The sequence below is a fragment of the Paramormyrops kingsleyae genome, chromosome 13, assembly GCF_048594095.1.
Source record: "Paramormyrops kingsleyae isolate MSU_618 chromosome 13, PKINGS_0.4, whole genome shotgun sequence".
Taxonomy (NCBI): domain Eukaryota; kingdom Metazoa; phylum Chordata; class Actinopteri; order Osteoglossiformes; family Mormyridae; genus Paramormyrops; species Paramormyrops kingsleyae.
In genome coordinates, this window is record NC_132809.1 from 15,749,311 (window position 1) to 15,767,014 (window position 17,704).

Consider the following 17,704-nt stretch of genomic DNA (forward strand, 5'->3'; position numbering starts at 1 on the left):
CCCTTTCATTCAGCTTAGAGATCACCCATAGCTGACTCTTGCCAGCAGCAACCTTCGCCCAGGGAGTGCATTCTGCCCAGCCTATAGGTGAGAACAGCAATTCATTTTAGCTCTTTTATTGCTTTTCATTTTATTTTATCGCCAAAAGTGCAGTACTTGATTTGTCCATTGATTTATGTAATGTAATGATACATTGTGCATGACGCACTTCTACTCAGCCTTGTTCAGGATTGGAGATGAGCAGTAGGACTGACCATGGTGCCACCTTAGCCTCTCCCCCAGTGACAGGGCCACTGCAGTGACCATGGTGCCACCTTAGCCTCTCCCCCAGTGACAGGGCCACCGCAGTGACCATGGTGCCACCTTAGCCAGTCCCCCAGTGACAGGGCCACCGCAGTGAACATGGTGCCACCTTAGCCTCTCCCCCAGTGACAGGGCCACCGCAGTGACCATGGTGCCACCTTAGCCTCTCCCCCAGTGACGGGGCCACTGCAGTGACCATGGTGCCACCTTAGCCTCTCCCCCAGTGACAGGGCCACCGCAGTGACCATGGTGCCACCTTAGCCAGTCCCCCAGTGACAGGGCCACCGCAGTGAACATGGTGCCACCTTAGCCTCTCCCCCAGTGACAGGGCCACCGCAGTGACCATGGTGCCACCTTAGCCTCTCCCCCAGTGACAGGGCCACCGCAGTGACCATGGTGCCACCTTAGCCAGTCCCCCAGTGACAGGGCCACCGCAGTGACCATGGTGCCACCTTAGCCAGTCCCCCAGTGACAGGGCCACCGCAGTGACAATGGTGCCACCTTAGCCAGTCCCCCAGTGACAGGGCCACCGCAGTGACCATGGTGCCACCTTAGCCTCTCCCCCCAGTGACAGGGCCACTGCAGTGACCATGGTGCCACCTTAGCCAGTCCCCCAGTGACAGGGCCACCGCAGTGACCATGGTGCCACCTTAGCCAGTCCCCCAGTGACAGGGCCACCGCAGTGACAATGGTGCCACCTTAGCCAGTCCCCCAGTGACAGGGCCACCGCAGTGACCATGGTGCCACCTTAGCCTCTCCCCCAGTGACAGGGTTACTGGCAGCATGTGGACCGGCCTTCCTGCACAACCACCCTGCACTTTCCTGGATGGAGTGATATCTACAGCTAATGGGCAGGAGCAAACGGTACAGCCCCGTGGAGAGCAATGTGGGACATGTCACCAATGGAGGGTGTGGCAAGGTCTAACCGGTGCCACTTAAGGTGCCCTTGCGAACATTCCCTTCCCTGACTGACACGTAGCCCTGATTACCTGAGTGCCGTTGAACTCCGTGGCCCCCACTTCTACCCCGTCCCCTCCAGTCCCAAATTGACCTGTCTTCCGTCATCAGCAGAGATGAAGATGACTTGTGCTGAGGGCGCCGTTCCCTCTTTGGCTGTAATTGAAACAGCACAGGGACACTAAATCGTTATCAGCCTTCTTGCTCTCTCTGCGTTCCGGCCCAATGTGCATTTTTTGCGAAGGAGTCATTCTCAACCCTGTATGCAGAACACACCTGATAATTCGAACCCGTATGCAGAACACACTGGATAATTCGAACTGTGAGTCCACCAAGCCCCTGGAAGATAAGACCGGGGCCGCAGGGACGATGACGGAGGCGTCCTGGACAGATCTCTCCAGGCTTTGGTGGAGGGAAAGCGTCATATGTTTGTGTTAGGTGAAATCGCCCTCGGCAAGGGGCCAGAACGGCAAGGTGATGCCCAGAGACTCACAGCCTCAAGCTTTTGCTCGAATGTGGCTGGAAAACTGCCCCCCTCCCCAGCTTCTGGGAATGCAGTTTGACTATTAACTTGAAACAGACGGAACAAAGCTGTTATGATAAAATGCAGTGACTCTCAGCCCTGTCTATTGGGTCTGAATCATAAAGTGACTCGGCCTTTTTGTATGTTACGTAGACCACAGCAAGAAGCAGAAGAAAAGACGCTCTCTGCCACATATCTTACACCGAAAAGACGCACTGGCCAGTTATTCAAGTCATTTTACTCGCTAATAATGTTCTTCAGCAGGGCCAAGGTAGGATTGTGTGTCCTCTCAAAGTTCCGAAAGCATGCAGGGCTGCAGTAAATATCTCTCCTTTTTTCCGGCTCCCCCTTTGGATGGCTTTGTTATGAGTTAACCCTCCTCCGTGCATGAACATAAAAACAGGTGCCAGCAATGTGTGTCAGAGACAAGAATGGAATGTCGCCGTCCTTGCTCTGTCGGGTGACAATGTCCAGAAACTCCTTGTCCTGCCATAATGAGGACAAATCCACAGATGCAGCTGATTGTCGGAGTTACTGCTTTATGGAAATGTTTTTCTTACACTCTTTCTGTCATTGGAATTGACACCCATTGTTAGCTTAATAGTTCGGCACTATTAAATTATGTAATATACAGCATCTTGACTTGTCTCATCTCTGGTCTGACTACACTTAGCGTCTTATTAACATGCTATTATGTGGTATTTTTAGTGAGTCGGCCCCTCGTGATGCAGCGGCTATGATAGTCAGCTTTTTATGCCATACGAATGGCTGTATTACAGTGTTTGCGAGAAGGACCTTTAACCAGGACAGATGGACACTGATGTTGGCAAAATTATCAAAATGTCCATTGGCTTCGCTTGTTTATCAAATTTTATTTTGTTTTTTCTTCCTTAAATTTTCTTTATTATTTATTAAGTTGTTATATATTTTTTGGCTTCTATAGGATGGCCCAAACGTCATCTCATTGTAGTCGTACGGTGACAACAAAGATATCTTATATTTTGTATGTCACAGGATTTTAAGGATGCTAATTGCATAGATGAGAACCACGATGGAAGGAGACCCTGCGACGTATCACTCCTTTCCCCCCCCCCCGTCAAGCATGAAGCGACCGAGCGCGGGCCTTTCCTGTAAAAGTGCCACTGCTGCAGTGAGATCTAAAATTAATCCTGGATCTGATGAAGGTGAGCAGCAGGGAGCAAAGCAGAGGGAAGGAGGAAAGGAAGCTGGCTGCCTCTGACCTGCCTCAGAAGGCGAGGCTCATGAATGCTTATATCTGAGTCTCTCTGCCCTGCACTTCTCTCCCCACATAGATGTGCATGTGTTTCTAAGGCTTGGCATTTTAAGCCTGGAATGAGTTGTTCAATTTGCATACTGGCTGCAAGATCACAAAATCATGCAGAAGAAACTCGTGAGGCAAAATTCAAAGGTGTTCCCTGTCAGCTCTTTGGGTCTGCCGCTCAACGAGGTCGCATTTTCACTAAGAAACGGGGCTTTCATTTTAATGGGCTGATTTGAGCACAGAAAAACAGTTTTCAGCACCGTGCAAATGGGACACCATTAAAAGTCTAAACAAAAGTTGATTTGTGCCCTTTGGGAAATGCTCTGCACAGCCTGTACCGGAGCAGAAGTGCTTGTTGGTGGATCTTGCCAACACAACTATGGATCCCTAATGCACAGGTAACGTGCGTCTTCTGTCTAATGTAGTGCAGGGGTTTCACTGCAGGATCTAAGTCAACTGTGGATTTAAGTCACACAAGTCCTGCTGATCTGAGACAACCGTGTTAAACTATTAAAGTATTAAACTATTCAAGTAATACAGGAATTTAGACCATCTGCCAAACCTCCACAATTACCAATTATAAACAGTTAAGGCTCCCCATGATTTGCATACATTTTCATAAAATGGCTGATTACTTTTATTTGTCTGTATTGACACTGGCAAAAGCCCTCGGGGCAACTGGACATGAACTTTTTTTCGATTTGTTTTTTTGACTTTTAGTTAGTTTTCAGTTTGAGTTGTTTTTTTAGGTAGTTTTAGTTAGTTTTTAGTTGCTTTTGTACTTTGCTTTCAATGCTGGCACATCGGCAACTCACATCCGTGGCTGACTCAGATCCTGTGGTGACACAGGGGACTGGTGCTGTGATCCTCAACTTCTCTGCAGTTGGACAATAATAAGCACCCCTGGAGTGATGTGCTGCAACAGCAGGCTGTCCAGAGGCAGACTCTGAGGAGGAGACAATGTGAGGGAGAAGGGCGGTCTTTCAAGGAGCAGAGAGATGTGGCCGGTGGGAGAAAAATGGTAGGGTCTGAGTTTTAGTCCCGTAAGTGTGTGAGCGTATACTTGCACAAGACATGGCATGGAACCAGCTTTGGTAGCCGGTGTGATTAGTGCTGTGGCATTTTTACCCTTTGCGTTCCTGGCGAATGGAAATTTTCAGGTGGCCACCAAGCACGACCATGTGACCCCCAGCCAATAAGGAAGCCGTCTCCTTGTCCTCTCCCGCCCGCTCCCACGCTTGCCCTGCGGGCGTCATCTTAATCAACAGCGTGCCCCCTCGGTGGGTGCTGTGCGCTTTCATTCACATGCCTCCGGGTGTTTGGACGGACTCCACCCCACTGAGTGAGCTGATTGCATCCGCCCTGCTTCCAGTCAAAGCTCACAGAGGCAGGTGAAACGTGAAATGAGTCTGACCGTGATCACCGTTCTCACCCACATTCACTGTTTACTGGTACATAGTGCGCCCATGGCTTTGTTCATCCTTATTTTGGTTACACTCACAAACAGTTAACCGTTTAGCTGAAACGACAGTGAGCCTCTGGACCCTCGGAGTACCTAACAAGAGTTTATATGTTTATGAGTATTAAGGTTTAGATCAATTAGCCTTTAGTTTTGCCTTTCTATATATTTCTTAATTAAGAAGAGGAATTCTCTGGGCTTTGGGGAGGCCCAGCACAATAAAGATTATTTCTGTCTCTGTATGCAGGCCAGTATGTCCTAGACTCAGACCCAGTGCTTAGCATATGGGACACAAGATGCCAAGTAGCACATTTTAAAATGTGCGCCCCACCCCGCAAGAAAAAAAGGAACTAGAAAATTCGTGACATTCTGACACATTTGCGCTGATGGGCTATAGATGTCCGGGTATTTTCTTAGTCTGAGTCGCAAACTGACGTTAATGCCTCTTTAAGCCTATGTCTCACTGTACCGTTTGATTAAGCTAATAGAGGATGGCTGACAGACCGCTTTTTTCTGTGCCATATATTGCTACTTCAGTAATAAACTCCATTAATTTGTAATCACTGTTTCACCCTAATAGTATTCTGCAATCAAATCAAAGGTCAGCCGGTCTATTCTCCTTTCCTGGGTGTCCTATCTTTTTAAACCACAAATTAAGAACGAGGTTGGGAAATTCGCGTGTTTTTAAAGACTTTTCTAAAACCTCGGACGTTGCAGTTGCAAGATCACCGAGTCGTTTTTAACACTAAAATTTACAGAGATGTGGCTTTAAAATATAACGAAGGTTTTGCGATGTTCCCGTAATCGTGTCACAGTGATTAACATGAAAATCGGGATCGTTATGTTACATAGAATTTGAAATCGACTATAAAACAGAAATCCACTGCGCTCGCATTTGCGAATACGACACATTACTGTAAAAGAATACCGAAACCGGTCTTAGCAAATCGGACACTACTAAGTTTAGCCGAGTACATCTGTCCATATGTCTGTAATTCTGACAAAACAGTATCTGCTTGTCTGTGTGAAAAAAAATAACCGACGAGTGAACGAAGTCCGTACATCGTTATCTGATGCTTTCGCATTGCATATAAATGCGTGCATATCATATGCCTTAGTGCAATGTCTCAGACATGACTCAGACGTGTCAGTCCGATCATGCTTGCCGATGTACGAGGAAAAACGTATAATTAGTTGGGTGACTAACCCATCGCAAAGGCAAAGGTTTGCAGCAGGCGCGCGGGAGTCAGGCTCACTCGGACGAGCTCTGCTCCTCACGTGCGAGAAAAGGACGCGCACCACACAATATATATATAGGCTAATTATTATAACTAAGCTGCCGCCTTGATTAATTTGTTTAGGCTGTGCATTTGTTCTTCTCTCCCCTGCCCTTTTATTAAGTGAGTGCTTTCTCGTTAAAATGGGTTTTTCACCTTAATGTTCAAATGACTGAGTATTCTGGCATGATTGGGTCGTCTGAAAAATACACTTTATGCGATAAGGCTTAGTGTAACAACTAGTTTTTTATAAAAATGTATAAAATATATGGATAACATCCTCAGTAGTTTACTTAGGTGAAAACATTATAGCACTTTGATTAGTCAGCAAAATGCACGCTATGTTATAGTGGTCCCGATAAATGAAGGCAGCTTAACTTCCCCTGCAGTTGGTCTGAAGGTTTAATTACGTCATTCTCGGTGGAGACAAAGCCGCCTGCCTCCATCCAGAAGCGGAGTCGGCTCAGACCGCGGACAGCGCTCCGTTTTCCGTGTGGATGTTAAAGGCTAGAGGAGGAAAACATCCGAAAATAACAGTCCGGGAGACAAACTGGATATAAAATATGTGTTTAAACTCTGCCATGTTCTGCGATTTACCAGCTATGTTCAGTTTTGGACTAGTGGGCTCGTTAACTTTGCTTCGGTGGTTTGTTAGTTTGCCACAGACAGGAGTTTATTAATAATAACATGGATGACTGCGAATTGGACCGTACTCGAGGTATGTTACTCGATGTGAACATAATGTTTTGCAAAACGCAAAGCATGATTACTCGGTTTTCTTAATAATAAAACATTTTGTACAAGTGCTTATTCGTGCAAAAACTCGCGCAGGTATTCATCTACTGAATTCTCTTACGACTGCCAAGAGCTTTAGTTTTTTCAGTTCTCTGAATGCTTTCTTCGCTTTCTGCTTCATTCTTTTATACATATTTAAATCTTTTTAAATTACTGTTCTATAGGCCTACATATTTATTGAATTTGAAAACCGGCTGAAAAACTATTAATCTCTTGTCACACATTTAGGAACAGGAAAGTAAGATGCTGTTTTTGTGGTTGGCCCTAATTGTAAAAATTAGACTATATTATTATAATAATGCGTGTATGAAGCAAATGTGCAGCTAGCAATTTTCCACTAATATTTCCTGCAGGGTAACAGCTGTCTGATAGAATAAGTCATCTGAGAGATCAGATTAGCTATGGACCCCATGCCGGAGTATTCCCATTTCCTGGGAAGGATCCTGGAGGAGCTGGATGCTAAGCACAATGCCATGTCCTACCAGGACCTCTGCAAGTCGCTTTGTGCCAGGTTCGACCTGGTCCACCTAGTGAAGCTGCGGAGTCTCCTCTTTTACACTGCCTGCATGGACCCCTGCTTTCCTGCCACCTTGTTCCGGGACAAGATGCGGAACACCTCCGAAGACCAGCAGTCCAGGAAGCTGATGGCGGCAGCGGACATCGTCACCATGTTCAACTTGATCCAGATGAACAGTGGTACTGCAAAAGACAGACTGCCCATAGCCCAACGGCCCAAGTTTCAAAAGAACCAGTCGTTTGAGTCATGTCGGTCAGATTCTGACATGTACAAGCAGTCTGACTATAGCAGGGCCTATGACGTGTCATACAAGCCGACTTCGCGGGTTTCGCCGTGTTCGAAATCGGATTTTGGTGAGTGCCAGCCGTTCGTGCCGTCCTCCAACCCTGGCCGTCTCCTGGGGGTCAGCAGGGATTTTAAATGCAGAGCAGCCTCACTGGAGAAGCTTCAGCATCTCCCACAGTACCCACACAGCAGCTCGCCGTCCTGCGATATGCAGAGCACCTACTTTCCGATGGAGATAGACAGCGAATCCACCACCGATCAGGAGTCTTTGCAGCTAAAGCCCGGCTTAAAAAACAGGTTTCCCTCGACAGCCGGACCGTTCTCTGTGCACTCCTGTGTGGAGAAGAGAAATATTTTTAAGGAGGACTTCCACAATTTTGTGGCCTTCTCTCCCCATGTGATCACCGTGGAATCCAAGTCCAGAGATGACTTGAGTGGGATGTTCCAGCGTAAGGACTCTCAGAAACATGCCTTCTTCAACCACAGCTTTGAGCTGCCTTATAGTAACCCTTATTTTGATTCAGTAAGTCCCCCTTTCCAAGAAAAAAAACGGTCGAAGCACGAAAGTCTAGATGACCTGCAGGCTTCCACCTATTTTGGGCCAACGACCATCACAGAGAGTGTAAGCAGCAGGAGGACATTGGGGAGACACAGCAGGCCATCCCCCTGGCCTGTGAAGAGTCTGAGCCTGAATACGGATGAGGGACCAGATTTTGAAGACACTTTTCTAAATTCCAAGCGGTCTAAAGAATGCCATCTCCATGACATGGGCAGTGTGGAGAGTGAGCAGAACTACCAAGAGGTCAAAGAGGATTTGGAAGGTTCCCCATCAGGATATAGTGTTAAGTCTAATGAATTGAAGTCACAGGACATGGGACCTGTGGATAATGGAATGATTGTAGATCACAGAGAAGGTGTGAAGAGATTTAAAGACAAAAGCATCAACTGTCCCTCCATCCAGGTAGGTGGCATAGACATTCCCCTGAGTGTGAGCACACAGACTGATCAGTCTGAACAGAGGAAGGTTAAAGACCTCCCTGCTTTCAGCAAATATGGGGAAAGACATTCATATAAGCTCTCTGAAGAGGACTCTGAGATAGTCAGTGATGACATCAGTGACATCTTCCGCTTTCTGGATGACATGAGCATGTCTGACTCTCTGGGAATCCTTCAGGCATCACGGTACAATAGCATCGGATCCCTCACACGTGCCCCGAAGTCAGATGAAGACAGTTCTCCAGAGACTAATGCTGCAAAGCTCAGTAAAGCAGGTCTCAAACTTGACCGTCTCTTCCAGTCACTGGAGAACACAGACGGAGAGTTGAAGGCCAGCGTCTGTAAGCTGGTGCTCCGGATCGGAGAGATTGAGAAGAAGCTGGAGTCCCTGTCCGGGGTACGTGGGGAGATCTCTCAGGTTCTATCCAAACTGAACAAGCTGGATGAAAAGATACAGGAGCCAGAGGTCGGTGCCAGGCCAAGTGAGTCAAACACAGCCAATGAGACTCACCCAGAGAGCAGCTCTTCTCCTGGCATTCCTCGGTGCCAGCCCCCTGGAAACACCAGTGGAATTGGTGGTCCAGATTGGTGCTGCTCGGACGCCAGTGCTAGCAATACTGACAGTCTGCGAGTCAAAGCCCTAAAAAAGACTGTTTGCACCAGGAGGTCATCGAGATCCTTGGCTGAAGAAAATGGAGTCACCGAGACGAAGATCTGTAGCATGTCCAACTCCCCTAGGAATTGGCGGTCCTCTTGTGCCAGTCACGTTGGAGAAGATGGAAAGGAGAAGGATCGTGGTAGCAAGGACCGACACCGAAAATCCAAAGAGGTAACTGACCGGGTTCAATTTGCTAAAATAATCTGTTGTTATGTTAGTAGGGACACAGAGTAAGTGTAAGTTGTGCAGTATAGCTCCTTTACATCGGTGGTTCTCAACCCTTTTTGCACCGCAACCCAATATTTACCATGCTGGCTTAGATGCGACTATATCAAATATAGGTTTAAATGAACACTATTATCAAGCACACAGTGCACTCTGCAGTTTATGCCAATCAATGCCTATCGCACAAATCTGATTGAATGTGCCAGTGAATTTTAAATTAAGCATCTGTGGTTTGGCTCCTTGGATTGGTTAAATGTTCACTAGTTTTGCGCTAAGCATTTGCAGACCCAAGACCTGTTTATATGGGTTAATTCTAGGGTTGGGGCTGGGGAATCTGATCGTGGATCAGCATAGGAGCTTGCTGGTTTTAAAATGCTTACATTTCCAACTCTGCCTCGCAACCCTTTCAGAACTTGCTGACCATGGGTTGAGAACCGCTGCATTAAAGTATTGTTAAGAGTTTGACCTTCATTTATTAGTTTACGTCTGCTTCTATGTAACCATGATCAGGTGTAAACTATGATTAGGTGTGAACTTCATGTGAGGAGAACCCCTGTTTTCGCACAGTAAGTCCAAATGGGCAGGTAAGAGCCAAAGCTATTTTTGGGTTTGCGCTGTTTGGTACCACACCCAGAACGTGAAGAGCCACGATCCAGCTGGGATGATTCATCATGTTCCCTGCTCCTCCTCTACGCACGGATAAATCCACTTCCACAGCTGTGCAGGGAAGCGACTGGCACGGCAACAGGATTTCACACTATTTCTGGAATTACAGATGTCAGTGGCAGAAAGCTTTCCAAGCCACATGCTCCAGCTTACTGAGCAACGAGGCATTTTTTCAGAAGGGCACACAGAGATTAATATCCTTGAATTAGATGTACAAATAAGGGGAGGGAATGTGGGTGAATGAACTTCGCTGGAAAGCAGAAGTTATGTAAGACTGATTAATTACATGTCAAGTTTGTCACAAAATGAAATTGTTGGCTTTTGCAAAAGGTACAGAAAGGATGTAAAAGTGGAAAGTCTGTCTGGTGCTGCTAATTTTGCCCTTTAGGTTGCCATCTCCTGGGTTACTGACACATTTCCCTGACATTAAACGTGTTGAAATGTCATTTACCCTCAGCAGGGGTTACCCTGATGAGTCCTCTCCATTGACCTCTCCCTGAGCTGCCAGATGGAGCTGGTATAGGCTAAGCTTCTGCAGGACGACCTTTAGCTCCATAGGTGTCTCCATGGACGCCCGAGGCCACAGTAATTCATTTAATTCATTATTTATTTGCTCAGCAAACACTTTTATCCAAAGAAGCTAGTGTAGTTAACCTTTCCACGTTGTTAAATATTTTGCAGTCGATTGAACCGAAAAGGTGAAGTTTTCACTGAGTCTGTCATTGGCTCGTGTTGAGAGGAATCAGAGAGGGAACTCTTTGGGAACGAGGCATGGGGTCAGGACTCCTGGTCCCATGGGAGATCTGCTGTGGGTCCTCCATGAAAGCAGCTGAGGAGCACACAGTTCCTTTAAATGCAGAGGTGGATATTTCCGGTCCAGAAAGTTAAAACTGCAGACCAAAATTTTGTTTCAACCAACCAGTTGAGTACTCTGTAACTGTGACTCTTTATGTGCAACTGGTTGGTCGAAACAAAATGTTGGTCTGGATTCTTACTCTACGGACCTGAAATGTCCACCATTGTTGAAATGTTTAATGGATAGGAATGACACCTCATAACAGAAATTGGACAATAGCAGAAGATCATCTCCTGCAATTATGAGCCTGAGTCTTCTTATTTGCAAATTTGCAGGATCAGGGGAGTAAATTATGGGGGTGGTGGAGGGGGATGTACCCATCCCTCAATAATAAAAACCAGCCAATACAACCCCTGGACCCCCTTAAATGGGTGGAGACCTCAGCCCTCCCAATGCTCAACCCAAAGTTATGCGCTTATGCAGGATACATTGCTATTCATGCAAGAATAAACAGCAATCTGTGAAGGGAAGAAGTTGGGGTGGAGAGGATAGAAGACTGACATGTCTCAGGGTTATAATAAAAGTCCCATCTCTTATAGCAAATGTATTATTATGGTAGACTTGTGGTATAGAGGACATGTCACAGAACACCTATTAAACCCCCAGCACCTCCGCATGACCTACGTTAGCTTCTAGTGTGCTGGGGTGGTGTGTGGCTCTGTGGGCTTGAACACCGTGCCTGTGATCAGAAGGTTACCAGTTCCAATCCTGCAGCTGGCTGAGTGGTTTTACCATTGGGCCCTTGAGAGTGGCTCTTGAGCCCAGCTACTCCCGCGACTGTTTGACCCTGCTTTCTCAACTCTGTGTCCCTTTGATTTAAGCATCTGCTAAGTAAACGAATATGTGCTGCTCCATGTCCGTGGCAATGAACTCCTTGTGGCTTTCTGAAGCCCGATGCCCTTGGACTCACCTCAGCATGGTCCACTTGACACCTGCCTCCCAGAGAACGAGAGACAGTCTCTTGTTCTAACATTGGTTTTCTAGGGCCCCTTGATAGCGTTGATGTTGACAGTGTATATTTAAGCAAAGCATTTTTCCCAGGTGCCTGTTTCAGGAAGTAGGATTTGTTTTGCGGAGTCGGAAAACTTGACAGATTTAATGTAATCTGGGGGTGTTCCACAAAGCAGTATTTCTCAGTTAGCTGGGTTAACTTAAGATAGAAATCATGATTGTCCAATAAGAGTTTAGGTAAAGAGCATTCCTATTGGACAGTTGTGACTTCTAGCTAAATAAATAACTAAATAAATTCCCAGCTAACTGAGAAATCCGGCTTGGTGAAACACCCCCCTGGGCTAAATGTAAGCGAACAAAGGTAAAGTCCATTTCGCCCAGACTACCTCAAATCCAACACGTTGTCTGGCTAAGCAAGAAATTCTGCTTTGTGAAACAGACCTCTAGTCGCAACAAATCATAGTATAGCCTAGATGTTTATCAATAACTCTGGGCAAAGGCCCCCTGAGGTGTCTCAGTTACACAGAAAAGTGATTCAAAAGAAAACAGAGAATAATTTATCCATTTGACACACTCTGAATTGTTGTATGCTGGGATATATGTTTGTGTGTCAAACTGAGGGACATTTGGGAAACCAGGGCTGAAATTAAGTGCATTAGAAATGATCATGCAGCTGAGTGGATGTGCAAGACCGAAGAATGGGATGCGACTGCAGACGGAGTATGTTTTAATTTTTGTGTTTTGTGACTCAGAGAGGAATTACGAAGCCACTTTGTAACTACAGATTAATGACGTTTTCCTGGGGAGCGGGAAGAAATGGTTGTAGTATGTGGGATCTCATCTCAGGAATGTTGTTCATGAAAAATTATGTTTGATTAGACTTTATGGCACAATAAATGGAGAGCCAACTGTTGCTTGGCTATTTAGCATGTCCTTTGACCTCTGACCTTCGCCCATAGGCGGAGCGGCAGTGCGAAGCCCACCGGCCGTCCAAGCAGGTGAAGGAGCCATACCTGGTGGAGCAGGTGTTCACTCCTCACCGCTTCCCGCCAGCGGCCAAGTTTCCCATGAGGAGCAGCCCCGTTTATGCGGGCATGCGGCTAGTCGACCGGCCCGAGAGCAAGAGGACGCAGCCGCCTTCCTGGCCGCTGGAGGAGTTCAAGCAGAGCTCTGTGGAAAAGGCCAAGCTCAGCACGTTGGAACTGCAGGCAAGTGCGGCCCGGACCCCATCCTCCATCTGCCCCGGCTGCCGGTCGATCACGACAGTCTGCTGGGGTGTGTGATCTCCTAAAGCACCAAGCTGACTCTGTAGTGCAATTCAGTACATCTCAGTTACACACGTGATAAGGCACATGAGCGCTAACAGACCCTCTTCCACAGCCCAAGGTCATTTAATTTAATGATCAAGGTCAAGTAAAAAGAGAACTGTAGTTTTCATTGAAGAAAAAGACCTACTTTGTAGCCTTGGTAGAGTTTCCCTGAGCTGACTCTGTAGGTAACCTCACAGAAACGTGTCTGAGTACATAGAACTTCCCTGAAATTTCTTTGATTATCTTTGCTGTGATAATGAAGTTCCGTGAGTGTCAGTGAAGTGACCCAGAACGTATCTGTAGCTCTATTTTCACAGCTGCTTGCCTCTGTTACTCTGTCCTACATGCTCTTGATTCACTAGATGTGCAGGTTTCTGACTTACATTATAACATTCCTACCCTTTTCCAAATGACACACAGAGTTCGTCTCATGCTGATTAGTTCAGACCGTTCGTTTGCTCTCACAGCTGACATCCACAGCCTGGCTGTGCTGAATCGCAGTCTGCCAGGCTCAAGCTTGGAAGGGTAACGGTTAAATTTCCACCCTCCTTAAAGTCTTTCCCGATGCAATCGCAACGCCTTTGCTGCTGGCTCGGCACACACAGCCGGGGGTGCTAGACTGCAAATCGAATGTGACAAGATCAAGGGCTGGAAGATTATCGCACCGAGGCGTTCGGCTCTGGCATTATGATAACACGACTCCAAGCTTGGGCTCGAGGGGTCCCAGATGACTCTATAGCGCCAGTGATTTTTCGGCCTTGTTATGCACCTGAATGGACCTTTGTTTATATGAATGCTAGTGTTTGAGCTGTATTGTGAGAGACTCGCTGCTGACAAGAGATCATCAGCATCTGCCTGGGTATTAACTCTCATGATCACCATTGCGTTTATGGCTCAGTCCTGTTAGACCCCACGGAAACAGGCAAGAGAAAGCGTGCAGGTCACAGCAGAAAAGTAATTATATCATAGTACAGCACCAAACGCAGCCCAAACTGACAAGCTGTACTGCTCCATGCAGTTGGTGGCATGAAGGTGACTTTGGGGTCGCACTGTAAATTTTCAACAGCTTCAACAGCGTGAAGGTCATGAGCGACAGCCTACAGAACAGAAAAAAAACATAGATGGTTTTTCAAGCTAAACGACGATCGTGGTCCTTGTGTTTCATCCCCGGATTTGGTTTATTAACGGTTGCAGCTGGTTAAATTAACCGTTTTTAAGCCTGACTAGTGAGCACTGGAGCACTGCAGCACTGGAACGCCTCCCTGCCCCAGGCTATGCTGGCTATGCTGGCATAGTGCATTAATCTACACACATTTCCACTGGCATCCAGTTCAGATTGCTTCATTGGAATACATTACATCTCGGCATATTGCTAATGGTTTCAAAGTTGATGGTTCAATAACTGCAAACATCATTTGGCTGCAGCTACCAAGGAAAGAATCCAGCAGAAAAAAATGAATGTTTCCATTATAAAAATAGCCCTCCCCCCCCTCTATATCACCCTCCCTTGTCACATTTTTAGAAAAAAAAAACTGACAGATGTGTTGGCAGGTCAAATGTTTTTCTTAGACTGTCAGAATGACAGCCTTTTTCAGGACAGCGGTTTTGCAGGCAGTGGACCTGTATGGCTTCAACAGTAGAGGGCGCTGTCTCCAAGATATGTCTCACCTAGCCACGTCTACCCTCTTTCCTGTCTCTTGCAGACACAGGAGTCCTTGAATCCCAACCACCTGGAGTACTGGATGGAGGACATTTACTCACCGGGCTACGATTCGCTGCTGAAGCGCAAGGAGGCAGAGTTCCGGAGAGCCAAGGCCTGCAAGATAGGCGTGCTGATTGCAGCGGCCGCCTGCACTGTGATCCTGGTCATCGTGGTGCCCATGTGCACCATGAAGTCATGAGTTGTTCCAAGAGCCAGCCAGCCACCCCCCCCATGTGTAATCCCTCATCATTCGCTGGCAATGCCCAGAGTAATGTGCATGTGTACTCATTGTGAGGCTAGGAAGGAGTGTAATTTATCAATGTGTTTATTTGTACTGATGCTCAGGAGCTTCCAAGGTGTTCGATAGCTGTACTGTTACCGCATTCCACGGCTCCTCAGAGGATACAGCACAAATTGTCATTCTGCTAAGGATTGTTGGGGTGTATCGTATTGTGTGAAAACTGTGCAAGGTTTGTTTTCTAAGCATTCTGTGATCTTTTTGAGATACTCCACTGATCATTTGTACTTATGTATTTTATTGAGAACCTTTTTTAACGGACTGAAGGAACGCGAGCAGGCGTGATTCGGCTTTCGCTTTTCTGTTGGGCTTGTCATGACGTCTTGATTAGGCTTGTGGTCTGTGTTTTCCTAATAGGCATGGCTAAGGTCATGGCAAACAGCACAAAGGCTAAAATCACATAGACGCCCTCACAGGCCTTGGCAATAGTGAATGTATGTAGTGTAGGAGCACTGTTCGGTGGCCAGTGGGCGACAGTGAGCTCCGCTCTGCTCCTTATTTTAGCTTCCTTGAAAATCCCCAACTGGTACAGGTTCATTACTCAGCCACATCGCATACTCTACGATAACAACACAAAAACCACACCATACGTCCTTCTCATCGGGCAACGCTCTGACCAGAATGTCTGTGAGCTGAGGCAGAGCGCCCCCTATTGGATGAGGCTGGAGGCCACACTGGGCAAGCCGGACACATGGCTCCCTTATCCATGCGATCTCTGCCATTAGCTGGTGCGGCTCACAGCAGAGTGAATGCAGGTTTGCTTCGGCTGGCCTTATTGAGCGCTCGACCCCTGTCGGGTTAAGGGTAGCTCCAGCCAACCACAACGCGACGTGTCTCCACTGGCTCAGGAGTGCCTGCCCACGGGCCGCCGGATCTGTACCAGACACACCGATGCTCATTTGCTGAGCCAATATGGCTGACCATGGACGCCGGTGTTTTTTCATAGCGATTCTCCAGCTGACTGACAGGAAATGGGCGGCTTAACACCAATCAGAGTTAAAACACAGGAACCAAATGGGTGGAAGAGGATTTAGCATGTCAATCTGTCAATAGAAACACAAACAATGTACAGACTACGAATCTGAGTCTATGTCACACATTGAAAGGTATAACTCAACCCAGTGCCCTTACTATGATGATTAATATACAATAATTATATGTGCGTTAAATATCTTAGGTGACATGCAGTTTGAAGATGCGAATCGTCAGCCTTTGGTGGATGCTTTGAGGGTTCGCTTGAAGTGATAGTAGGAGAACCTTTAAAGTTGTACTCCAAAAATTTGCAGGGACCTGACGGCTCCAGCACCTTTGCCACCAGTATGGGTCCTGGAGCTGTGACTTAACGTAGCATTCTCAGCTTGTTACCTAAACTGCTGTAAGTGGAACAGTACAATAAAAGTTCTGACTGTTGTTGCTGAGCGCGTTCTCTGCTACCTGGCCTCACAAACCTGCCAGCGCTCAGTTCTTCCTGATGAGTGGCACTTTCAGTACAGGTTCTGCTGGATTTTTAAGGACGCTCATTTGGATATCATTCCCCCAGGACCCTGTTTGCTGTTTTTGGATTTTCGGTACTTTCTGATAGTAATCAAATTATGTATTTCGTTTGTCAGCTTTTGGATGGTTTTTGCTGAGTCAAAATAAAAGTTTTAAAAGCATTATGAAAACCTGGACTTACAATCACAGATGGAAGCATGGATTTGACATCAGACAGTATTAGCCGATCCAGCGCTGACCTCTACTTCCTCTAGATTTCTGCTTCTGCTTAGAGACTTAAAGGGACGGTGTGCTGACAGTATCTGGGCTGTGATAGCGATGTGTCACTTTTAACTGGTGCCGGATGCAGAAGTGGTTACGGCCAAGCAGTAGCTGCACCTCCCCTTTTACTGTACTAGAAAAGGAAAATGATCATGACATCACTTTATTTAAAATTCAGAAGGTCAGCTCAGATGATGCTGCTTTGCGTGAAAACAGAGTGCTGACTCAGGTCCTCTGAAAGCCCTGTCCAGGCAGTCAGGTCGGACCTGCTTCTGGAACATGCCCCCCACCCCCCACTACCCCTGTGGATCAACCCCCCCACTAAAGAGCAGGATCAGCCCCACCATGGAGGACAGGAAGCTGTAAGAGGTGAGCAGCGATGACCTATTTTGTGACATTAGGTCTCTTACCCCAAAGCTCACTTACTGGCTGTTGCTGATGGGATGGCAGACTGAACAGAGAACTGAAAGGGACAGACAGGATGACTTAGGTGATGACGATTTGTCCTTTTTATTAAACCACCTTTGCAAAATAGCTATTGGGATAAATCACACTAAACTTGCCCTTATGAAAAGGGGGTTGGTAATCTAATGTATTAGATGGCATACAGATCCTAGTGGACAGAAAATTATTGGACTAAGTCTGTTAAAAATACAAACCTTCAGGGTTCCTGTCATTAAGGGAAGATGTAGCAAATTCCACTGTCCAGAAGGCATCATATGAGGGGCCTCAGTAATGATCTCATCGTATCTTATGAATTGCATTACTCCTCTCCTTATGTCATTTATTCAAATAAGCAGGCGCAATCCTGTTTAATTTTGTTTACAGCTTGTGAGTGAAGATTACATTTCAGGTAATGAGATATCAGATTAAGTCTGTAACCGAAGGG

General features: G+C 46.7%; 1 protein-coding gene across 2 annotated transcripts; it reads left to right on the plus strand.

Moving 5' to 3' along the window:
- Window positions 1-5,858: 5,858 nt before the first annotated feature.
- On the plus strand, window positions 5,859-16,769 carry LOC111859906 (major intrinsically disordered Notch2-binding receptor 1-like). 2 transcript variants are annotated; one of them, XM_023843048.2, is made up of 4 exons: window positions 5,859-6,519; window positions 6,950-9,223; window positions 12,710-13,025; window positions 14,764-16,769. In XM_023843048.2, exons 2-4 carry the CDS (start codon window positions 6,998-7,000, stop codon window positions 15,054-15,056), a joined length of 2,835 nt encoding a protein of 944 aa, XP_023698816.2. In that variant the 5' UTR covers window positions 5,859-6,519; window positions 6,950-6,997; the 3' UTR covers window positions 15,057-16,769. The 2 variants fall into 2 exon arrangements, with proteins under 2 accessions (XP_023698816.2, XP_023698817.2); XM_023843049.2 differs by having other exon boundaries at window positions 12,710-12,958; window positions 14,764-16,767.
- The last annotated feature ends 935 nt before the right edge of the window (window positions 16,770-17,704 follow it).